This window comes from Drepanopeziza brunnea (genome assembly GCF_022702325.1).
Source record: "Drepanopeziza brunnea f. sp. 'multigermtubi' strain 214-2 chromosome Unknown ctg1, whole genome shotgun sequence".
Lineage (NCBI taxonomy): Eukaryota > Fungi > Ascomycota > Leotiomycetes > Helotiales > Drepanopezizaceae > Drepanopeziza > Drepanopeziza brunnea.
This window is the reverse complement of record NW_027094064.1, coordinates 2,196,588-2,221,231: the sequence shown is the minus strand read 5'-3', so window position 1 is coordinate 2,221,231 and position 24,644 is coordinate 2,196,588. Positions and strand designations below refer to the sequence as shown.

Below are 24,644 nucleotides of genomic sequence, written 5' to 3'. Positions count from 1 at the left end.
TCATTCATTCTCGGCTGTCTGCCCTCCCCTTAGGAGACTAAACTCGCGCCGTACGAGGCATAAGATGAATAGTCTTTGTATCTCTGCGCGAGCAAAACGCCTCGAGGACTATATGTAGTCTCTGGAAGCGGTTGAATTGATTGGGGCAGTTCATTTTCAAGATATCAAGTCTTTTGGCAGAGTCTGAATGTTTACTACCCAGTATTCTCGCTTAACCGAGGGTCAGCATTTCCGGCAGATCCCATGAACCAGAAGACACGTGATCGTTCCGAGGAGGTTCTTGTCCTACTTACCTTTCTTGTTCGCCTATAGGATACGTCGGGCAGAAAGCCGACGATGTTACGGAGTACAGCTGGGGTTGGTTATACCAGTGTGAGAAATTGATCAGTGTCAAGAGCAGGTGTGATATATATCACGTGAGATCCCAAGAACAACCCGTTCTGCTCGGGCCGTACTCGTCGGAACGCGACACGGCGGTTGGTTTGACAGTGTGCGCTTACGTGGTCGGCCAATGATGGCAAGTTCCTGTCTCGCTTTCTTATCGACAAGGGATAAAGGACCCCGCGGAAAGTTTGGTTGTCCCTCTTCGTCTCGGAAGAAGGTTTTTACTTGTACGTAAGAGAATTTCCAGGCCCCAGGCAATGCCACCGGGGATGCTGGGGAGGTTACGTAGTAGCGGTAGGTACTTACGACGGTACTCATGTACCGGTAGTTGTACTATATGTATTCCCAGCTATAGACAACCAGGAGGAATATTGTTGTCAACTCAACGAGTAGGGCGATGCGTTGGGAGGCACAGGGCTGGAAGGATGCGGTGTGTCCGTATGTACCGTACCGGTACACAACACTGCAGAGTGTGACCCTGACATGTCTCTGTATGACGCAGTGCGGTGGGACGGTGAGGTTGGCATTCTTAACGATATGCCAAGTGCTTTCGATGGGCGAGAGTCGACGACTTGACGACTCGGAATGAGGCCGTTGGGAGAGACAAGAATTTGGGAAGAGAAAACAAGTCTCTCGAGAAGAAGTCTCTTCACTGACGGAGGAGAAGCTGAGAAGTCCTTTTCCTTTCCCGAGAGAATACACTATATATAACCCATAATATGGAGAAAGTCGAATAAATGCCGCAAGGATCATGCAGAAGTAGCCCGTTGCGTATGAATTTAATGCGTAGGTACCTTGCAGATACTACATAGGTACATACTGTATTACTACGTACATACTTCATACAGTACTTACTAAGTACTGCTATTCTCTTATGTCGTTTCATAGCTCCTTCTCTTTGATCCGCTCTTATTGTTGTCTTGTCAGCGGTCGTCCTTCAAAGTAAAAAGTACTGAGTAGCTGAAATGACCGAAATGACCGAAACGACTGAAATGATTAACTGACTAACTGACTGACTGACTGACTGACTGAATTTTCCATCTACCCGGGAATATTACCTCTTAACCTTTTACCCAAAAGGGCCTAGCCTGAGCTTCAGTCCCAGCCCCTCTACCCTGCCCCTCTTTGTCGTTCGTCGACCAATCAGCGACGCTGATTTGTCTTATCGGTGCTCGGCTGTAACCCCCCATTGCCCCGATCCCATCTTTCTGCGCCCGCTGTTTGTTCAAATACTCTCGACCTCGCATTCTCTACCCTTTTTAAACAACCCGCAACTGCACAACAAAAAACATTGGTTGATCCCACCCAACCCCATCTAAAACTACAACTTGTCAAATCCTTCATTCATTCCATCCCTCTCCGGTAGACCGCAATCATGGCGACCTCTTCTACCATCTCATACACTGCCAACGTAAGCGCATACCGGAAACGACCCCGCTATACACGGGCACAGGCTGACCATTCTGTAGCTGATGAAGTACATGGCCCTCGACCAGAAGGGAAGTGCGATGGCAGAGTGAGCAATCTCAGATCGAATGTGCGACACAATTTGATATGCATACTGATTGACGGAAAGGTACATCTGGATTGACTCGACTGGTGGTGTTCGTTCCAAGTCCAAGGTAAGCAAGCCACCGCGACACGGGATGCCTGCAACCATACGCCACACCAGACGACCAATTCATCTGATGCCCATCGCTAACCATTCCTTTCATCAGACCCTTACCAGCATCCCAGAGAGCGGCGAGTTCAAGGTCGAGGACCTCCCCGAGTGGAACTTCGACGGCTCTTCGACTGGTCAAGCTCCAGGCGATAACTCCGACGTCTACCTCCGCCCCGTCGCCCTCTACCCTGACCCCTTCCGTGGTGCTCCCAACATCTTGGTTATCACTGAGTGCTGGGATCCCGATGGAACCCCCAACAAGTACAACTACCGCCATGAGGCTGCTAAGCTCATGGAGGCCCACAAGTCGCACAAGCCCTGGTTCGGACTTGAGCAAGAGTACACCCTTCTTGACCAATACGACCAACCATACGGCTGGCCACGAGGAGGCTTCCCAGGACCTCAGGGACCATACTACTGTGGTGTCGGTACTGGCAAGGTGTACTGCAGAGATATTGTTGAGGCTCATTACAAGGCTTGCTTGTTCGCAGGCGTGAAGATCTCCGGTACAAATGCCGAGGTTATGCCAGCTCAGTGGGAGTTCCAGGTTGGTCCTTGTGAGGGTATTGAGTGTGAGTCATGATTGATACCTCTTATGGTACTCAGCTTATTTATGATCCAGTGGGTGATCAACTTTGGCTCGCTCGGTTCCTACTCGCTCGCATTGCCGAGGAGTTCGGCGCCAAGATCTCCCTCCACCCGAAGCCTATTCCAGGTGATTGGAACGGAGCCGGTCTTCACAGCAACTTCTCGAGCGAGGAGATGCGCAAACCTGGAGGCATGAAGCACATCGAGGCCGCTATCAAGAAGCTCGAGGGCCGCCACAAGGAGCACATTGCCGTCTACGGAGAGGACAACACCATGCGTCTTACCGGCTTGCACGAGACTGGGAACATCGATAGCTTCACATATGGTGTCGCCAACCGTGGCTGCTCTATCCGTATTCCCAGAGAGTGTGGCCACAAGGGTTACGGTTACTTTGAGGACAGACGACCAGCTTCCAATGCAGATCCATACCAGATCACTGGCATTTTGATGGAGACCGTAAGCCGTTCTTATCTTACATGAGACACGAAGGAGTATGCTAATATTGCTCCAGATCTTTGGTGCTGTCGAATAGAGAGTGAGAGTTGCATTCGTTTGGGGGTGGGTCCGGGCGCGCGTGTACAAAACTGGCGTGACTTTGTGATTTCCCGAATTTTTCGGATTTCAAGCCCCTGGATCTGCCATTATTTGCTACAGCGATGACTCTGCCTGGTCTCCGATTTCCCGGGGTTTCAATGGAAAAAGTGCCGAGGGGACTAATTGCCATACCAAATTACAAAACTTCGTGCTTCTACTTCACCCCGTGTCTTGAACTGATCGTACGAATCTCAAGCGAAAGACCAAAGCTCTGCGATACCTCTCGAGGCAGTTCGTAAACATATCTCATCTGAAGTAGACAATCCCTGAAATAGTAGCCTCGTTGAAAGCTCAGCCTTGCATATGGAGATCTGATGACGTATCCGGAACAGAGTCAAAACTCCGAGCTGGAGAAACACAATAGGCAAACTTCCACATCCCTTCATTAAACATCACACAATGCTTTTGAGAACGCTGCCACGAGCAGCATTACGTTGCTCTCTCAAATCTTCAATCCGATCAATCTCAACACTACAATCAAATTCTCATATTGTAAGCCAATTCTTTCTCTATCCCAACACCTCAATATCAATGCCAACAGCTCCTCACAGTATGCCATCCCCTCACCATCCTCGCCCAACTCCCACATATTATCGTTTCTCCCTACGAACCCACCCACAAACTCCCTCGCAATTGGCACCACCACTACCCTCCCCCCTACCCCGGCCTCAGTCACCGAGAACCCCAATTTCTTGCGCATCCTGTACGATGTCCTACGCTTGCACGCTACATCCGACCCTTATGTACAAGGACAAGCTGCGGCGTTTGCCTCGTCATCAGGCTCGGCGTTAGGATCTGGCGGCATGTTCTTCCCACAGCAGCAGCAACAGCAGCGTAGACGTGGAGCGGGTGGAGGAACTGGCCAGGAAGCCGCGAAGAGAGGGCCAGCGGGCGATGGTGCTGGGGGTGCTAGTTCGCAAGGGGGAGCTGGAGGAGGCGGAAGAGGAGGCTGGGTGCATGTTAGTGATCTGAGGGCACCGCCTGATTATGGGAGGATTGCGTGGCCGGAGGATATCTTTGGGAGCTTGGAGGTTGATGGACGGGGCGAGTTCGTGGAGGGCGAAGGGGGAGTAAGGGGAAATTGGCAGGAAAGTGGGAGTTATAGGGTTGTCACTAGGGAGGGCATGTGAGTCTTGCGTCTTTGTTGTTTGGTGATTGAGAGGGGGTATTGAAGTTGGTCTTTGGGAGATAGTGCGCTGACTGGTGCAGATTGGGATTGAGTGATTTCTTGAGGGGAAAGCTGATCGAAAGGCTACGGGAAGAAGAGAAGATAGCCACGAGATGATGATACGGCCCGAGACCAATTCGTGGATAAGACAAACAAATACGAGCCGGTCGATGTACGATATACCAAGCAGCCGGATATGTTGTAGTACATAATAAGAATTCAGTCGAGGAAGCCACACGCATACTACCACCATCCAACGATCTCGACCGACCGTTTACACAACAGGGAATCTTTAAGGGAGATTCTTGGGGAACCCGTGTATCTTATATGCTTGCAAGAAAGCTTACAGGCTATTCCAAGGCAGGATCTGGACATACCTGCTGGGGGTCGGATAAGAATGTCCACACCATTCTGCATGCAAGTCCTGGTCATCCTGGTCCTTTGAGTGAATGAAGGGATTTGTCTTCGAAGACATGTGTAGGTCGCTGTTCTCTCTCCGTATTACCGTTAGGTAAATGTTTGCTGTTAATGTGACCAGTCTCTTGAGAAGAGTCGGGTGGGGCTTAAGGTATCAGTCAGGACTGCGAAAGCCTGCAGTAGCTGTCATGTGTACGACATTGGGATTTGCAAAATTTACAAGTACTTTTTGAATAAACCCAGCTAAGGTCCAGGGTTTTTTTTTATTTATTTTTATTTAAAAACTTTTTAATCATCCAAAAGGTGAATAAATACTAACCTCGCCTACCTACCTACCTACCTACCTAACTAAGTACCTATCTTACCTAGTAATCCTTTGTAACATCTGCGTACAGCAAGCTGAGTTTATCACAACTCGGCCCCAATTTACCCCACAAAGCCGGAAGCCGGGGTCGCTTAAAGACATGTTGACAGCGCCCCCGGACCGCTATCGCGGCGATACCATCATCACTTTCTGAACGTTTCCAACATCATCAAGCGACACGAACGTTTTCTCTCAAGAACGAACGCTGCTACTCTGGTTACTTGATCCGCTTTGCAGCATTCCCTTAATAACTTAATGAATAATTTAACTCTTTCTCCAAGCATCCAGCTCTTCACACTGACGGCCTCTACCCTTCACCTAAACTGTTGAAGCTCCCGCCTGCGTGTTGGTGGGGCACTGCGTGACATCCCTCCTCGTCCTCCTCCCATTCCAACTACAATACCCCCAAACCAGACCAACACCCAAGCCAAAACAACCAAACCAAACAATACCATATACGACAGAGAATCCCGCCATGATGCCTCACGGGGGCTACGACGATGGTGAGCTCGAGATTTCTCTCGCTCCCTCTGCGAACCGGCGCGCCCAGAACAAACCCCCCGATGCCAGCTCACGCCGCCCAAATGGCAACGACCACTGCTCCGCTGAGCCAGCGCCTCAGAAGCAGAAGGCCGAACAGCGTATCGGTGCCTACCAGATTATCAAGACCCTGGGAGAAGGCTCCTTTGGCAAGGTCAAGCTGGCGGTCCACCGCATCACGAACCAGCAGGTCGCGCTGAAGATCATAGCGAGGAAGAAGCTCATCAGTCGGGATATGGCTGGCCGCGTGGAGCGGGAGATTGAGTATCTGCAACTGCTCAGACACCCCCATATCATCAAGCTGTGAGTTAATCTGCTCCAGGAGGTCGCGGATGGGAATTAGGCTGATCGTCTGTCTGCAGGTATACCGTCATCAAGACGCCACTCGAAATCATTATGGTGCTCGAATATGCCGGCAGCGAGCTCTTCGACTACATCGTCCAGAATGGCAAGATGAAGGAGGATGAGGCGAGGAGATTCTTCCAGCAGATCATCTGCGCCGTCGAATACTGCCACAGACACAAGATCGTGCATCGAGATCTCAAGCCCGAGAACCTGCTCCTAGACGAGAACTTGAATGTCAAGATTGCGGATTTTGGGCTGAGCAATATCATGACGGACGGCAATTTCCTGAAAACCAGTTGCGGTAGCCCGAACTATGCGGCTCCGGAAGTCATCAACGGCAAATTATACGCTGGTCCTGAAGTCGATGTGTGGAGTTGCGGCGTCATTCTATATGTCTTGCTGGTTGGAAGATTACCCTTCGACGACGAACACATCCCTTCTCTCTTTGCAAAAATCGCCAAGGGACATTACGTGGTTCCAAATTATATGAGCTCGGGAGCTTCGTCACTGATCAAGAAGATGTTGGCTGTGAACCCGGTTCATCGAGCTACGATTGAAGATATTCGACAGGATCCGTGGTTTGTCAAGAACCTACCGGCGTACTTGCAACCTCCTGTCGAAGAGTTCTTGGATACCGGTGTGGATCCCAGCAAGGCTATCACTCCGAGGCTGATAGCTCCGCACGCTAGTCCAGCTGTCCAGGAAAAGCTCCATGACCAGGTCACCGAGAAGATCAGTAAGACGATGGGTTACGGTATCAAGGACGTTCAGGAAGCTCTGGCTGCTGAGGAACCATCTGCTATCAAGGATGCGTATTTGATCGTCAGAGAGAATAAGTTGATGCAAGCTAATCGTGAGTCCCTGTTGTCTCCTGGGGGTTCTTGTCCAGGTGAATTTACACTAAGAAACCAACGTCTTCTAGCAAATCTATCGGATGACAAGGGTCAACTGCTGTTTCAAGTACCCTCCCCACCAGCTTGGAATGACGGGATCAAGCTGGGAAATATTATCTCTGCACCGTCTTCGCCAATCGTCAAGGAGCCGCATGGCAGTCCCGTAGCTCATGGCAGTCCAACGATACTTCCTGTACGTCCAAGTCCACTTGTAGATACAGTGTCGCCTTTGTCCTCTAGTTCCATCACAACAGAAAGAAGTACTCGCCCTTATGTTAGCAAGATCGGCATCCTGCCCAGCAGTCTACCAGCGTACCACCGAGATTTCATGGAAGCCAAGCACACCGGCAGAAATATTGGCAGTACGCTCTCGACGGCACATTCAGAAATCGACGAACCACAACCACAGACCGATGCCGAGAAGGCAGAAACTGCTCGTCGCCTCAATCCGCATTCTCGCAGTCAGCTCAAGCTAGAGGAAGCTAGCAAGAGACCTGCAGGTATGACTCCAGTTCCCCAAAAGAAAGCAAAGCCTACCAAGTGGCAATTTGGTATTCGATCACGGAATCAACCGCTTGAGGCAATTGGGTGTATCTATAGAGCTCTCCAAAAGCTTGGTGCCGAGTGGACTGTAGATGAAGATTGGGAGCCTTTCCGAAGAGACCCTGTAGGAGATGACAGGTGCGTAAGACGCCAGCCCATTGAGTTTTCTAACTCTCCTAGAACCAACAACAACAGCTTCGTATCTAACGGAAGCGGAGCTTCGTTACATCACGCCGAGTCTATTGGCCCGAACGATCGCTCATCATCGAACATACGTTTCGGTAACGTAGATCCAAAAGCCAGCTACAAACTCCCCGCGGACCCCTGGGTTATCCGCGTCCGGTGGAAGAAGGAGGGCATGTATCCTCCTGGATCCATGTATCCTGGATCCACCCACTCATCCTCGATAGACCTACGACGCCAATCCATCGCCTCTCTGGGCAGCGCTACTGGTTCCTCCCCTTCCCAAGACGTTTCATCACCTCCAAGATCCGCCTCCAAAATGGATCCAGTTGATAGCGTGGTCATGCACCTTGACATCCAACTCTACGAAATGGAGCTTGGAGTTTACTTGGTGGACTTCAAATGTGCCGGATACGAAACTGCTGAGGGCACGATGTTCGAGGAGAAGGACATTACCTCACCATTCCCTTTCTTGGATCTGGCATCCAAGTTGATCATACAACTCGCAGAAGCTGACTGAGTGCCCAACATCTCTGCAACTTCGACCCGTCCCGCGAGTGGCTTTTCGTTCTGGCTTTAAGAAAATGAGCGAGGAATTGGGTGTCAGCTGGCACGCCGCGTAGGGCTGGATTGGGACGGACGTAACGTATTGGCATTTGGCACATGGCATGATGGCATCAACGAACGAACACACACATATATGAATACATAATTGGAACTTCATCGGCGGTGGGTTGTGATTGATATAAAGGGGCTCTCCTTCGTTTGCGAGCGAGGCGTTATTGCATTTTCTGGGTCGGTTGAAATACCCGAAAGGAAGGAGGTCTTGGCAATTTTTCGTGTCGTTTTGCTTCCAGACTCTTCTCTCTTCCCCATATTTCCTTCAGCCTTGATGGCCTCGGTGCTGGAAGCAATGGGAATTCGATCCTACGAGAGTCGGGGGAGCGGGATGGGATGGCGAAGAGGAATGCTTGCTTACTCGGTTATGTATGGATTTCCCCCTCTTAGCATTTTTTGGCGATGGGACAAAGCTGTTGTTGTAGATCAATCGTGCATAGGATTGAAATTCAAGGAGCTCTTCACAGACTTGTATCAGTTCGACGTCTTCGAGAGCTAATACCTGGGTATAAGTTGAACCCTCAATACCTAACCTACCTGTCTCCTCAGAAGAAGTTATCAGCTCATAACAGCCCAACTTGGATAGAAAGTAGCTACCTCATTTCTGCTGCTACTGCCTCGAGTCAGGACTGTTGTATAGATCATATACGGCTATCTCGCAGAAGAACGTTGATCAGGCTACCTACTTTATTAACCCAAGAACTAAGAAAGAAAGTATCTACGCTCACCACCCATGCACTCGCTCGGCTTGATAAGTACTCGGCGTCTTTTGCCATCCTCGTAGTCATCGCCCAGAGCGTCGACAAAAACCAGTGACCAACAACGTGCAGCAACGAGAGAGCCCGGCTCTCCTCGCCTTCCTCGGCGACGCCACGAATATTCCTCGCTCGCGGCGAGAGGAAGTAAATACGGTTGCGATGTGCAACGAAAATATGGTTGCCTCTTTGATGTTTTGTTATTGCCTTCTTGGTGAATGAAGCCACTTGGATGGTGCTCAAAGCGGAAGTAAACAGGACTGCGACATGCAACAAAAGCCTTGCTTTCTTTCGCGGAGCTCGGGGAAGATAGGTGGATTTCGCTCGAAGTAGAAGTAAACAGGACTGCGATATGCAACAAAAGCCTTGCTTTCTTTCGCGGAGCTCGGGGAAGCTACGTGAATTTCGCTCAAAGCGGAAGTAAACAGGACTGCGATATGCAACAAAAGCCTTAATATCTTCGCTCAACTCGGTGAAAATATTTGATCTCGCCCGAAATGGAAGTAAACAGGACTACGATATGCAACAGAAGCCTTGCTGTCTTCGCTCAACGCGGCGAAACTACTTGATCTCGCCCGAAATGGAAGTAAACAGGACTGCGATATGCAACAAAAGCCTTGCTGTCTTCGCTCAACTCGAGGAAGCTACGTGAATTTCGCTCAAAGCGGAAGTAAATAGGACTGCGATATGCAACAAAAGCTTTGTTTTACTCGGTCAACTCGGCGAAAATACTTGATCTCGCCCGAATTGGAAGTAAACAAGACTGCGATATGCAACTAAAGCGTCGACCATATCGCTAGTTGGTAACCAGCCACCTATTCTACGCGAAGTAAACAGAGCCACGATATGCAACAAAGAAGCATCGTTGTCCTCGGTCAAGTCAGCGAAACCACTCTGATCTCGCTCAAAGCGGAAGTAAACAAGACTGCGAGATGCAACAAAATCCTCGCCACCCCAGGGCTGATTCATCGATAGCCTCGCGGCTGGTACGTCCGTAGCACAAGATGGACAACAAAAACCTCTCGTGGGATTCTTCTACGTGCGATCAAGTTTCGCACTGCCCGTACAGAGGTTTGCGTCCGCGCGAAAGGTGAACTCGCCACTTCGTTGGATATATGAACATAGCTGCAAGCCTGTCAGCCCGTTTTTGAGTTGGGTTTCTTCGATTGGTCTTCTCCGTGTCGGTTCCTCACTTCTAGTGCGAGGTTTGAAGTAAGTGTTGAACAGCTTCGATTGATGGGCACGGCACCCGACGTGGAAACTGTGTTTTTTTTTTTTTTCAAGCGATCTTCTGTCGCGCATCGAGTGTGCTTCATGGTCTTTCAATCAGTTAAATAGATAGATTTGAATGGGAGTCTTGCATATATTTTGTTCGTCTTGTAAGAGCCTCCTCCAAGTATTTCTCCTACTTCGCTGGCTCGTTTACCTGCACTATAAGAACGTCTTCAACTCGTCGATATACGTCTCGTTACATCCAGACCCAGGAACTTCCTCCGTGGATTGAAGTGATGTTCCTGCATCATTGAAATCAGTGCCTGTTTGGTTACACCTCACTGGAGTAATCGTCCCAGGTCGGATCTTTTTACAAGTTGCATTCAAGCTAACCGACGATTAGATCTTCCGCGTATCACGCAGGGTGGGAAACCAGGGCATGTTTCCATTCGCTGATGATGGGGAAAACCAAGAGGAATGAGTCCAAGTGTGCCTGTCCAGCGGACCTGCACCCCAACAGTTCCTTGATAGACCTCCTCTATGCTATTTGTGACTTCACAGGCTGTTCGGGGCTTCTTCCAGGCCGGCCGTGTTATTCCGCTAACACGGAGCTCGAAGAAGTAGCAGACCCAGACATTAGATGGCTTCGTTCTATAAAGGTTAGCCGACTGTCCTGTCCTACTTCATTCTTAGCAACAATCTTCGGACAACTGTTTGTTATATCTTCAATATGGGCCTCAAGAATACTTTTATCGCCGACGTGGCACTTCTATCAACAGCTTCGGCACAGGCTGGCGCGTACCAACAGTGTAGGCCAAGTGAGAATGAATGTCGATTTACAATAAATAGACTGACAAGATTGTAGGTGGTGGCCAGAGCTGGACTGGAGCCACGACTTGCGTATCAGGCTACTACTGTAGCTATGGTAACGCCTTCGTACGTACACTGCGCGATGATTTCTGTTACTTTCGTGCTCGTTTGCGGCTCTGAAGGATGTCTGGTTGCGAGGTAGTAAGGAAAGAGGGATACTTAACCAAAAGAGGATATAATGAAGCTAGCGATAGATGTGGCTTGAAACTAATTCAGCGATGAAGGCTTTCTACCTTTAGAGTAGACCTTGGCATACGAATCTCAAACCAGCTCACTGGAGTATGTTAATGCCTGCGGTTATTCAAATTCACCGAAAATATAGCTCAAGTCTCGGACCTGTAACATAGATCACCACCACCTCTGCTTACCCACACGCCGAGCGCCAGTACCCAATGCTCCTTACGTATCGTCAGTCACGACTCCGTTGGGCAGTGAGTGTTTGAAGGCAGAATCCCCTCGTTTGTGTGCTTCAGACGCTGTACATAGATACATTTCTTCTGGTATATAGGTATTCTGTTTACCATTGGGGCGGCCACCCTGTTCGGCTAATTGTTGATTTGCATACGTCATCCCTGCCCAGCATGGGGGTTCCTATCTAAAAGTGCCACCAAATTTCTGCCAATTACTGCTGTTCTGCTAGCTCCAAGGCCGATGCGGTGAGCATCGTGTAGTCTGGTGCCAGCTCAGCAGGTATGCAGCAGAGCCGGCGCTCAAGAAAAGAACGCCTCACATGAGCTTTAACAGGGAATCGGAAAACGAAACCAACAGGGAAACGGGAAACCTGATCGAGCTCATTCCAGAGCATCATACGGCGTACGCTATAGACGCGACCTCCTCCTCCAGACAATAGCGCTTCTTCGTATAGGAACCGGAAAACTTAATCACAGAGGGTCGTTGGTAAATTTATTTACTCTATCATGCACATAAGTAACACATCCACTGTCTTGAAGCATATCTACAGCATACGATCTGTGAAATCCTCAGACCACAAGGACGAATCTCCAATATCAAAACAAAGCGCCGCTAAACCCCAACGCCAAGCGCTATCCGTTGGTATGGTATACCTTATCCCCCTCCCAAGCCCCTTTCATTTCCACCATCACTTCCCAAAGAAACTCGTGATCTTTCGACTCCCACCCCCTTCCCCGGTTTCGACGGACTCGCTGTATTGTTGCTCGTGGAACTCCTGCTCCTCCCTGTCTTGGCTGCTTTGCCAGGACTCGCAGTCGAAGTCTTTGGGATCTTCCTGGGCAGCTCCTCGTCTGGTACGTCGTCTAATTCTCGCTTGATACCCTTCTTGGACTCGATTTCTGGGACGGGAAGAGGTGCGTTGTGTTCCGAGCCTTCGTGATCGATGGTCTTGCGGTCTTCGCCTTCTTCGTGCTTGATGTGCATTGACGAATCGGTCTCCTTGACCTCTTCATCCTTGAAATCTTCCTCAGCTGCCTTCTGCTTGGTCGTCTCCTCTGTAGACTCAGCCGTCGAAGGCTTCGAGGCTTCCTTCTTCTTCGCAGCCCCCTTGGCAAAGAAATTCGCAATGTTCGACTTGTTCTCACTGCTCGCCACTGGGACGATGAAATTCGGAGAGTTGTTCCCCACCTTGCCCACCTCCTTGCTTACAGGATACACCTCCAGCTCCCCCTCGTACGGCTTCAGCAAGCCCTGCAGCTCCTTGGACCAAGTATGGCGCTTCGGATCCAGCCAGGTGCGGAGATCCTCTGATCCGTTATCCAGGATGACAGGCATGCGATCGTGCAGGAATTTGAGCTGCGGGTTGGAATCAGTGGTGATGATCGTGTAAGTGTAATGTTTACGCGCCGAGCCTGTTCACACACTCGGTCAACATCACACACACACACATGACCACACCGATATCAACGAGAGCACAGGGAAACAAACCTTCATACTGAACACAATCCCACAAGCCCGCGACACACGTCAGCTGCCCATCCTTGCGCTTGACATAATGCGGCACCTTCTCCTTCCCCTTCTTCAACCACTCATAGAACCCCTGAAATACAACCACGCACCTCTTCTTCTACAGGCGACGTGATGTCAAGTCAGCCGTTGACTCTCCAGGAAAGAAAACAGGAGAAAGAAAAGAAAATAAAAAAACCATAGACACGTCGTCAGCTATCCCAGGCCAGCCCAATCCGCATCCGCATCCTCAGCGCAGAGAAAGAAGAAACCCAACAACAACAGCAGCAACAACAATAGCAACAGCAACAACAACAGGCTCCACTCAACCCACCTGCTTCATAGTAGTCCACATGCCCCTATTCTCCACCAACGAGTCATCCCGACAATTGATCGTCTTCATCGTGCCCCCATACCCAGGATCTCGCTTCGTCCAGAAAGGCACAAGCCCCCACCTCATCGACTGCAGTCGATACCTCACCTCGCCACCCGTTCGCTCGTCCACGTCCACGTCCACTCCTCTCTTCTTCTCCCCCTGTTGCCCGGCGGCCGGTGCCGGTGCCGGTGCCGGTGCCGGTGCAGCATCCGCGTCTTCTTCTCCCCCCTCTCGTCCCCCAGCACCGCAATCAGGCACGTCAGCGCGGTACACCAGCCCGTAATAGCCCGGCGCGAAGTTATAGCTTTGTCGCGACGCACCATCCCCATCCCCGTCTCCGTCCCCTTCATCTCCAGGCGCCTCATCAACAGGCATATATCCGCCGCCCCCTTCTTCAAGATACGCGCGGACCTGCTGCGGCCGTAGAGCAAGGGCGTATCGTCCGCACATGTTCGTGAAGCGTTGGCTGTGGGCGCGTGTGTGTGTGTCTTGTCTGTGTGTTGAGTATCTGGAGGCAATTAATCCCAACTTTCGCTTCTAGATATCGTGAACCCCCCCAGAAAAGGAAGGGAAGGGAAAGGGAGCGGCGCGTGATCACGTGCGGCTTTGATAATTACAATGTTTGATATCGATGATGTCATCCGTGCATGTCATTTGAGACGCATGTAAGAAAGGTAATTTTCTTGGTTACCTTTTCTCGAGGCCATATGCCAAAGCTCGTAGGAGAGAGAGGCAAGGGAAGCATGGATAGATAGTGTTTCTCTATCGTACGTTACGATTTATCCATCATGTATTTCCCCTCTCATTCTTCCGCCAAGGCTGTTGCAATAAAGAGCCGAAAAATCAAGAAGCACGCCCTCGATTCGTTGAGGAACGGCATCTATCTTAAGCTACTCAGACAAATTACACTAATTTATTAGAAAATTAGATATACATGAGGCGTGTCTACCAAATGTCTTTGGAGGTATGCGGTAGCCTAACCGCCGTCGCAAGCCCTGATCTAGTCCTATCCTTAGATTCCCGAAGTAAACAGACTAAGCGAGAAAAACTCCAGATGCTGCCTGCTAAGCCAAGACAGTGCACCGTTGAACTCCAGGCCCAAGCCCAAACTCCCCTTTGAATCTCCCTTCCCTTGCAAAGCGGATCCTACCGTGTATGCCGACCACAATGTATGTTGCAAACAGCAACCATCCAACCATACTGAGGCGGAAAAAATCAAACGCTCAAGCTAGACTGCAACTCCCGCTAGTAATCAATCAAGAGAGTTAAAAAAAAGAGGAATCACATGAAACAAATCAGGAGTCGTCGAGTTCTATCACCACCCGACTCGCTGATGGCGGGTTTGGATTTCTCGGGGCATCACCTTGTTTTTCGTCACCCTCATCGTCACTGAAGTCGCTATCGTTCGGATCACGCATGGATTTCCGCTTTTCAGTTTTAGGTCGCCATTTACCGTCCGCTCCAACCCAGATAGCCTTCACATCGAGGTTTCCTTGAGCTTCCAACGACTGTCGTACCGAGACGAGGAAGTCATCGATGACAAGACTGTAAGGGCGAGCATCTTTGCCACACAGTGGACACTTCCAGACATCAATCATGCATGGCTGTCCTTGGCGTTTTGGTTTGCCGTTTCGCGTTAAGAGAAAGGTCTTCAAGTCGAAGCATTCTCGATGCAAGCAGCTGCTTCCACGGACCGGCGTGTCGAATATACGAGCGGAGAAGGGATCTGCCAGGTCGATTGAAAGATCACTGACAACCATGGCAATATCGTCGTCATGGTCGTCCGCCGGCCCCGCTAGGTTTCTCTTAATATTCTCCAAAGTGACGTTTGCAGCGATTCGGTTGCTGCCGATCATCTCGACAATCTGGTCATGCTGCAGAATTTCGATCAGCTCTACAGCTATGAAATAGCCGAATTCCTTCCACTTTGAGCGGCCTCTGATGATCGATAGTGAAACTTGACTGATGCCATCAGGACCAGAGTCACGCACGCAGGCTGTAACATCAACGGGTTGATCTTTTCCATGGTGGCTCTTGCGCCTCAATTCGAGCCGATTCTGATTGATGGACAAGGATGCACTTTCGGGCCAGACCGTGTCTAACAGGACCCAATCTGCAATCGAGCACTTCAAATCGGTTCTCTGAGTTTTCACACAGCGCAAGCGATATTGAAGCGTACCGCGCTTGTAGTTACGAGTTGGCACTTGGCCATCACTATGGCGAATGTCTTGGGCAATTAGCGAAAGCTGATCCTTGGGAGTCCTAAATTCAAGCTTCGAGAGAGGAGTGTTCATAGGTATCCGCGTTGGTGGGAGAGCAAATTCTCTGATGGCTTGGTAAAAGCGGAGACTTGGACTGTCTGACGCGACACCGGAAGAAGGCACATCAGCAGCAACTAGACGCGGACTGCGAAGATGGGCCTGATGTAAGGCTATCGTATCAGGAACAATAGGCTGCGGTGGATGCAAATAATGCAGAGGAGGGATAAGCCCTCGCGCCATTCGAGGTTTCTGGCTGTATGTCGTAATAGGGTCCGGCATGGTCCTACCAAGAGGCAGGGCATGTGGTGCAGGTATCCTGGTTGGAGGCCTGGCAGGAAGGTTTACTGATGGAGTCTGTGGCCCGTTGCTGCCGGTACCGCTAGTTCTGACGTGAGGCCGCAGGGCATCGAGGGTTCCGTTGCTGCCATGTCTCATCTGATCATGATGACTCGGGTCAGGCATTTGTTGTCCAACTTGATTCGGCTGTTGACGCACCAACTGAACATTTTGGGGTAACGAGGGCTGGCTTGGAGGCCAAGAAGTTTGAGGAGCAGCTCCGTGCTGATTGGCAAGGAAGTTTATAATTTGTTGCGACTGCTGTCGGGGCACTATGTTTTGTTGATGCTGTCGTTGTTGCTGCTGCTGCTGCTGCTGCTGCTGCTGCTGTTGTTGAAATGTGAGGTGCTGGGTAATCTGCTGCTGTTGGTATGCAGTTTGGACATATTGGGCATATTGCTGTATATCCGTCGGCTGCTGAAAGCGTCTTGCAGCAGGGGCCATAGGATACGCCGGCTGCATACTCTGCTGCGTCTGTAAATGATTACTTGCCAAGGGCACAGATTGAAGCCCTTGCTGAGACGGAGACTGCATTGAAAGGCCTTGGAGGAGTGGTGGGCTTGGGGCGTTTGGATAGACCCGGTAGCCTCCCACGCTATGGGAATGACTTGCCATTACGAATGGATTTGGAGAGCTGTCTGATACACGAGTTGGTACTTGCTGATTATGATTGGCGGATTGCCAATTTGCGTTGGGATCCGGGCTGGGTACGTTTTGGTGCCACGCAGCTGAGTTTTCGACAGGCTGGGCTCTAGACATAAGGTGATGGTGCTGGGTGCCATTTCCAGCCAGTGTGTTACTAGCAATTACAGGAGATGGATTTCTCATAACATGGGTTCCAGCCATGGCAGCCGAAGAGCGTTGTTGCAGTAATTGATTGTACAGTGTCAAGTATTCCTTGGCGAGGGTAGCGTTCCGCTGTTGTACCTCTCTAGCTGTTGGCGGTCGAGCTGTGTTGTAACGAGCCGCCAGTGCTTGGTGTTCCCGCTGATCCCGTCTGAAGAGGTCCTCCATTGTGGTGCCTGCTTCTTCATCCCTGATACCTAGGTTGCGGCGACTGGCGGTGAACGCAATCGATTGTAAAATTGGGGAGAGTAAACCCAATCTTTCTACCAACTCATCGGCCAGTGGAGGATATCTTCGTCTCATGCACTCCACGGACAAAGGACCCCACTGATTAGCCAGACGCCCTAAGAAGACCCCAACATCTGCCACCTGGTTGCGGTACGGCTCTGAGCTTCTTAGAAGATCCCTTAACGGACTGGGGAACTTGGAAAACCAGATTCTTTGGCTAGCCGCTAATTGCTCGTTACCGCGAATCAATTGTCCAAGTGTGTGGAAGGCTAAGGTCAATGTGTTAAGATGCGGAAACCCTTGAATGTTCGCAACCTCTACGCGGTTAGTATCCCAAGCGCAGTAAATCTGGTGCAATGCCACGTAGAATGGATCCTCTTTGTCGCAGGCATCTTTCAAAAATTGAAAACGTAGAAGCTCCAGGTCGCTGTTCAACTTCATCCAGCCGCCGCATGACTCAATATATTTTTCAATCAAGATGACCCTACCCTTGAGAGACGGCATGACAGGTGCTTGAGTTCTTTGGCGCTTGTTAGGGTTCGGGGCTAGTGGCATATTTGGGCTAGGATAGGAATGCGCAGTTGGTGGCTGGGAATCATTTGTCCTCGAGGCAGAGGCCGTATTCATTCGACTGGGTGACAGTTCTCTGGTGTCTCTGGAGATCTGATGACTGTTCGGTGCTCCCACTTCCTGCTGGTGGGTGATTGCTGGGCGAGATGTTGAACCAAGATCTGAAAGTGAGGATGTCTGCGGAAAGAGGAGTGAGTGGTTCTCTGGAGTCGGCGCAAGTGATGAAGCCTCGGGGAGCGGGGAGAGCATTTCTTCATGCATTTGGCCTTCTGTCTCTGATGGGAGGAAAAACGGAGACGGCAAGGGAGGGATCTCCATTGTAGATATCTCGGCAGTTTGTGTAGGGTTCACCGACTGTCTGCGTGATTGCGCTGGTGATGGATTCACTGACTCGTTCGAAGGTGAGGACGGACGGGAAATAGCCGTACTCACTCGAGGCCCTTGGGGAGGTTCAGCGTCACGATTAGCCTCCATTACCGAGACTCGTCGGCTCGTCGGCTCGTTGATTGTAGTGGTAGAGATACGCCTGTCAGATTCATTCCGTACATCGATTCGAGATTCGTTTCGCAAACCGTTGATGGGGCTGCTCGAAAGGACTGGGCTCGGCTCACCACTCGGAGCAGGCGAAGGTAGGATGGTCGATAACCCCCTATGCGCAATGTTAGCTTGTATGTTTTTGTCAACTTTTCCAGTATCGCATGAGCTCACTTCTGTGCCAGTGTCGCTGGAAGTTCTGGAGCCTTTGAGAGACTGCTGGTACGAGGGGTTGGTCGGACTAGCGCTGCTCCAGGTCCCGTCATCCACGACTTTTGCCTGGCCCTTCCAAAGAGAGTATGGAGGGTGGCATTCGAGGAGATCACGTCCCTCTCCGACAAGGCTGCCTCCGCGTCTTTCTCTGGCGGTCGGCGCATTGATCATGCAGATGGATAGAGACCAGGGGATCCGGGATGGACATTGACTGCTGAGTTCATGAAAATGGAGTGAGGGCATGTACTTGGGTAGAGGCAGAGGCAGAGGCAGAGGCAGGACCGCAACAATGAATCGCTGTCTGGTGAGAGAGGTGTGAGACAAGGCGGGCGGCGTGTGAAGAGAAGATATGTTCGTTTGTTCGATGGTTCGATGGCTCGTTCGTTTGCTCGTTTGCTCCTTTGCTCGTCGATCAATGGTTCCTGAGGGTGATAAGAAAGGGCCTTTCGAGGATTGGAATTTGCGTGGACCGGATGATGGATTTGTTACGGTACGGGGGAGGAGATGGTAAGAGGACGAAGGGGGAGGAATGTACCAGGCGCAAAAAGGTATTATAAGGGGAGGGTTGAGGATCCGGATAGTAAGTAGGTAGTAGGTAGGAGAATCGGATCAACACGTCTCGACGGGGAGCGTAGATTCCATACTTCTGATCACGGAGAAGTAGGAAGTAGGTAAGCGGCCAGCAGCAGAATCAACAGCAGAAGCAGCAGCAGAGGTGAGGAGTTGATATTGGCTCTGAATTTGACGTCGATGTTTGCAGCCCGGGAGTCTTGTCTGGTCTGGTGTGGGGCTTGGGCTTGGGCTCGGGCATGGATCTTGGATGTTGGATGCTTATTCTCGCTCTTCTAAGATCTAGCAGCGGGTACGTAATTAAGGTAGGTACCCTTACCTATATATGTGTATATATATAGGCGTGTATATACAGCCGAAGTTTATACTTTGTATATCCGTATATATCGAGATCGAGATAAGCAAAGAACAAGACGCAGACGCAGACGAAGACGAAGACGAAGACGAAGAGCCAACCACTCCACCACGACCACCACTGAACCCATGCTTAAGCCAACCCCAGTCCAGCCCAGCCGCCCAGCAAGACAGCCAGCAAGACAACCAGCAACCCAGCAAGTTCCAAGGTTTCTCAACGATCCCGTTTGTCTCCCGCCCCCATCATCACCAACCTCCGTTGCGCCCGGACACCGTCTTATATTCCCCTCCGCTGGTTACGGCCTGCGAAACCCTTCCCACCTTATCAGCGTCAGCGCATCACCAGCAGTAGCAGTAGCAGCAGCAGTAGCAGGAGCAGGAGCAGGAGCACCACTCCCCTATACCTACCATACCTGCTGCTGTATACTCTCAGGCTGAGTGGTGGTTGAGACCCCATACATGTGTGATTCGCGACAGCAGAACCACCCGCTGGCTTCATGCAACGACCTTGATTTCTTCTTCCGACTCTCAACATCCTTTCCGGAGCCCCATTCTCGCCTTTCCAGCTAGACACCCAGCGCCAGTAGCTGTACCCGTACCTGGACCGTACGGGACTTGGACTGAACTCGCCCTGAGTCCTGAATCGTAGACGGAAAGACCGAGAGACAGAAAGAAAGACAACAGCAGTACCCCGTACCCCGTACCCCCGTACCTCGACCTCGACTCCTCAAGTTTCAATCCTCGCTCCATCAGATGGTTTTATCGTAATCTGCCCCCCTCCCCCCTCCTGGTGGAAGTAGTAGCGTTGAGGAAGATGGCATCCCGAGAGCCCCAGGCCAGGCCAGATGCAGGCCAGATTCTTATTGTGATTCGTAAGTGGATGGTGACACCCGGATCGCGGTGCGTTTGAGTGCTCGAGACCCAAGGACCATGAAGGGTGGAAAAACGATACAATGTAACAATGTAACGCCGCAAGAAAGGGGTCAAGACAACGAAGACATGACATAGCTGACGGTGAATGAAATTACAGACGACTTCACTGCCCGGAGCTCAGATGAGTTGAGCCTATCGAAAGGCGACCGTGTTGAGCTGATCGAGCGCGACGACGACTTCGGCGATGGCTGGTACCTGGGTCGGCACCTCATAAATGGGAATAGTGGATTGTTTCCTGAAGGTGGGTGGGGATAAATACTGCTGCCCTCTTCCTGTGGCCTGGACTGACTCCCGCAAGTCTACACCAGAATTGCTCCTCGAGGACCTCCCTCATACCCGCCGACATCCACCAGCGCAACACCTCGATCGCATGCGATGTCACTCGAAACGCCGAAACAAGACACCATTCCACCGCCAGTACCTTCCATATCCGAAGCTACATCACCGACAGCGGCGCAACCTGTGATGGCTTTGCCTACGGCCGGCGCAGAGATCTCATCTCCAGGCCGTAATGCTAGCTTAGGCGAAGTGCTCGACACAAAAAACACACAGCCGGAGAAAGTGAAGACCACGCCGCCACCAATTTCCACGAAAATAGCAGCCCCTTCAAAGACTCTGCTGACAGTCGTGCAATCACACGGTGGACAAGATAGCCCGGTTATGAACGAGACCTTGAGCGTTATCGATGAGCATATCATTGACATGAACTCACCCCACCACAGCGTCGCAGCAGCTCAAGATCGAAGAGGCACAAATGACTCTGGCAGTGAGTATAGCAGTCACATTGAACAGCGCATGTCATATATCAACGGCGAAGAAACAGACGAAGAAGAAGATCAACTCCACACGCGACAAGAGGTTGATGCATGGACCCCTGACCAGGTTGCTGAATATCTGTTCACCTCGGGCGTGGAAGCGAAGCATTGTGAAGTCTTCCGCGATCAGGAAATCACTGGAGACGTGCTGTTAGGCATGGATCAAACTTCCGTCTTCTTGAAGGAGTTCGATCTGGGAAATGTGGGACGTAGATTGAAAACATGGCAGAAGATCAAGCTACTCCAGGAAGAAGTGAAAGGTGAAGGCTCCACGAGGCGAAACACCGCAACCTATAGCACCACATACCGTGGCAGTGAGGCTGGATCAGATGACGCTTGTACGCATGGGGGTAACGGTATTTCTCCATCAACTATGCTTCCTAGGATACCGAGTCTGAATGAAAGATCTGAACCACGTCACAGCTCGCGCTTGTCGCAACGCTTTATACGCAACGATTCGAATCAATCGATCTCTCCGAAGGCATCTCCTGTCTCACCGATGGCTAGCTCCAGACCCGTTGGAGACAGAAGGAAGCCATCTGCTGCATCCGTCCGCGATATGCACCATATCCGACAAAGCTCCGTCAACGAATATATCACCCCTTCACTCATGTATTCCCTTGGAGGTGACGGGGCTTTATCTCCCAAGGCTGAAGACGCTTCCCATAAGAAAAAACCATCTTTCGATAGAAACTGGACTATGGGATCCGCGGCACCTTCGACCCTAGTTCGTCCGCTTTCATCATCAGGTGCCAGGATCGATGGAAGTTTAATGGACCATTTGTCTCAGACATTCACTCCCGCAACAACTTTCGACTCTCCAGATCGAGGATACTTCTCTGGTGGTGAGGCTGAAGGCCGGTACAGAAACGTCTTGCGAAAGAGAGGCAGCACGGCTACCGCAACGCACTCTCGCAAATCGAGCTGTACGGATGAGCAAAGACGTCGCAGTTCTACCTTGAATTCCAGACACTCCAGATTCGGCAGTGTAGACTCGATCCGAGATTCCAAACCTCCATCAGCTGGTCAGAAATACTATGGAATAACGGCCAATGACCGGCGTCGACCACCTTCCGAGAACTCCATCAACCTTCCCCTACGACCAGTGCCACCCCCGAAAGATATTCACTCCCCTACTGTCACCAAACTAGAGGGTAACCCTTACGAGAACACCCTGGCGCCAAAATCACCCGAAGCTCGACAAGGCAGAGGCTCAGATTGGCTTCTCCCCATCAAGCCTGTTAGCTCAAAATCATTCGGTCTCAGAGCTATCTCGGATGCTGTCACAGGTCACGAAAAGTCTCGCCTTAGGTCCCCCACTGAACCGATGAACTCTCCGATCAAGGAGTCACCCCTTATGTCTCCCTCACGCACGGGCTCCAGCACGCCATCTGGTGGCCTCAGCCTGGACCTTGACTCAACTGATTCCAAGAGCACAAACGCCCTGTTAGCACACCCTAAGAACGCTAGGAAAAAGTCAAAGAAAGAGACCAGTGCGTACACTCGCGGCTTGGAAAAGAAGACTCCGGCGGAGCAGATGATAGGTGCCGATTACAGTGGATGGATGAGGAAGAGGGGTAGCAATATCATGGCCTCGTGGAAGCCGCGGTTGTTCGTCTTGAAGGGCCGTCGCCTCTCCTACTATTATTCGGAGGACGATCAAGAAGAGAAGGGTCTGATCGATATTTCCTTCCATCGTGTTCTACCCGCGGACGGAGACCGCCTGACAGGATTCTCAGCGGCGATTACGGGAGCCACGACGAGTCCGACCAGCCCTGCTGGAACCCAGACTGTCACCATGGCGGAGGTTGCGGCAGCTGCTGAGCCTGAATCAACGTTGAGCAAGGGTAGTGGCGATTCCATCTTCATTTTCAAGCTGGTCCCTCCTCGAGCTGGCGCTGCTAGGGCCGTTACGTTCACCAAACCTACAACACACTATTTCGCTGTGCCCAATGTCAAGCAAGGACGCCTTTGGATGGCAGCGCTCATGAAGGCGACCATTGACCGAGACCACTCCGAGCCTATCAAGACCACTTACCAGCAGACCACCATCTCTCTGCAGAAGGCTCAAGCAATGCGACATCGGCCACCGGCTCTCATGAACCTCGAGGAGCACATTGATACGGAGGCGGTGAAGGCTCCTGCGAGCGACAAGCATGGTCTCCATATCCAGGGCATTGTCTTTGATCGCGATCCTCAAGAAGGTGACAGTGGGGTCTCGGGAGTATCAAAGAATGGCTCTCTCATGCCAACTAACATCCGAGGCACGTTCCTTGACATGAATGGCGATGAAGAATCTGTGGACGGCGCGCCACAAACAGCATAAGAAGCATTGCCGAACGAAAGACGAGACCATCAGGCTGGCCAACTCTCCTCTCTTGTTAACAATACCCAACGCGCGAGCATGCACATTTTCCTTTTCCTTCTTCTGATGTTTTTCGAGCAATTAATCAAAGGCCGCGGTAAGATTTACGGGCCGACAAAAATCCTGGTAAGCTGATAGGTTGGCGGGATCATGAGATTTCAAAGCAGATGTGGTGGAGCTGGAGTATGAGGATTGATTGAAGATGATACGGAAGAGCGAGGGGGGGTACTTTCTGATGGACGAGACGAGATGAGATGAGACGAGATGAGATGATGGTGATGAAAGGGAGAAATAAATGATGACCTTTTTCCAGCGACACATACCTTTCACACAGCGCAGCAGCACCTTTTCTCCCGGACACCACAAGCAAGCAAATTTGTTGCGTCACTTCTTTGTAGCATATATGGAATCCAGAAAATACCCACTTTCCAAATGTTTACGACGGCCGGGGTATTACGAAGTACCACGGTACAGGCATAAGTATTACCCCTCGAGGGCGCCTCAAAAGTTTAGTTTCCACGTTAAACCCCCTGGTTACCCTACCTTACCCTCGAGGGGGAATACTTACGCCTGGGACGTGGTAGTAGCGAGACTAGGTCAAGAAGAAGACCAGTTGGGAAAGGGTGGGAGGGGGCTGGTCGGACTCCGGGGGGGGGGAGGGGGTGCCTTGAAGTCGGCTGCCGACCTCATTTATTCCTACTGATATCTGCATGGTGGCCTCGATTCTCTTTGCATAAGGAGGAGGGGAACAGCTTTCTGATTGATTTCTGTGGGAATAAGGGGATCGGAGTTAAGGACTCGATCGGGGATAAGGGTGGCCCGTGCTTGGCACGTGCACCTTTGCCATAGCAACCACATGGTGGCCCGTGCACCCATGCACCCAACTACATGTAACTGCACCTCGCAGCTAGAATAGCTTCCTCCCTCAGAGACTTAACAACACCACGAATGCAACCACTTGCTATTCGTACCGAGTCTCACGTGTGCACCTTATTGTGTAACTAACACTGATCAGTGGTTAAATTCACACTTAACTACAGATGAGCTAAGTACAGAAAAGAAGAGGTAGTTTTTGCCCCCCTAAAGGTATTAACTACGCTACAGGCAACCGTTAGTTCTTAACAAGTCTAGCGGAAACCCAATACAATTGGCAGTACTATCACCAGTTGTAGCGTCCATCACGCAACCA

The 24,644-nt window shown here is 51.0% G+C and overlaps 6 protein-coding genes across 6 annotated transcripts; 4 read left to right on the top strand and 2 right to left on the bottom strand.

Annotated features, from left to right (window-relative positions):
- Positions 1-1,759: 1,759 nt before the first annotated feature.
- L3040_000400 (uncharacterized protein) lies at positions 1,760-3,167 on the top strand (the record flags this gene model as incomplete). The annotated part of the gene is made up of 6 exons (XM_007292476.1): positions 1,760-1,795; positions 1,854-1,900; positions 1,961-2,006; positions 2,103-2,619; positions 2,670-3,091; positions 3,147-3,167. 6 exons carry the CDS (start codon positions 1,760-1,762, stop codon positions 3,165-3,167), a joined length of 1,089 nt encoding a protein of 362 aa, XP_007292538.1.
- Positions 3,168-3,628: 461 nt separating this feature from the next.
- On the top strand, positions 3,629-4,514 carry L3040_000399 (uncharacterized protein; the record flags this gene model as incomplete). Its single annotated transcript, XM_007292477.1, has 3 exons — positions 3,629-3,721; positions 3,781-4,355; positions 4,439-4,514. The coding sequence occupies 3 exons, from the start codon at positions 3,629-3,631 to the stop codon at positions 4,512-4,514; spliced, it is 744 nt and encodes a 247-aa protein (XP_007292539.1).
- Positions 4,515-5,653: 1,139 nt separating this feature from the next.
- L3040_000398 (uncharacterized protein) lies at positions 5,654-8,202 on the top strand (the record flags this gene model as incomplete). Its single annotated transcript, XM_066155139.1, has 4 exons — positions 5,654-6,021; positions 6,081-6,916; positions 6,986-7,637; positions 7,680-8,202. 4 exons carry the CDS (start codon positions 5,654-5,656, stop codon positions 8,200-8,202), a joined length of 2,379 nt encoding a protein of 792 aa, XP_066013190.1.
- A 4,000-nt stretch (positions 8,203-12,202) lies between these two features.
- On the bottom strand, positions 12,203-13,880 carry L3040_000397 (uncharacterized protein; the record flags this gene model as incomplete). The annotated part of the gene is made up of 3 exons (XM_007292479.2): positions 12,203-12,960; positions 13,037-13,175; positions 13,389-13,880. The coding sequence occupies 3 exons, from the start codon at positions 13,878-13,880 to the stop codon at positions 12,203-12,205; spliced, it is 1,389 nt and encodes a 462-aa protein (XP_007292541.2).
- An 845-nt stretch (positions 13,881-14,725) lies between these two features.
- On the bottom strand, positions 14,726-18,582 carry L3040_000396 (uncharacterized protein; the record flags this gene model as incomplete). Its single annotated transcript, XM_066155138.1, has 2 exons — positions 14,726-18,320; positions 18,380-18,582. 2 exons carry the CDS (start codon positions 18,580-18,582, stop codon positions 14,726-14,728), a joined length of 3,798 nt encoding a protein of 1,265 aa, XP_066013189.1.
- Positions 18,583-20,156: 1,574 nt separating this feature from the next.
- On the top strand, positions 20,157-23,416 carry L3040_000395 (uncharacterized protein; the record flags this gene model as incomplete). Its single annotated transcript, XM_066155137.1, has 3 exons — positions 20,157-20,214; positions 20,373-20,516; positions 20,574-23,416. The coding sequence occupies 3 exons, from the start codon at positions 20,157-20,159 to the stop codon at positions 23,414-23,416; spliced, it is 3,045 nt and encodes a 1,014-aa protein (XP_066013188.1).
- Positions 23,417-24,644: the final 1,228 nt, after the last annotated feature.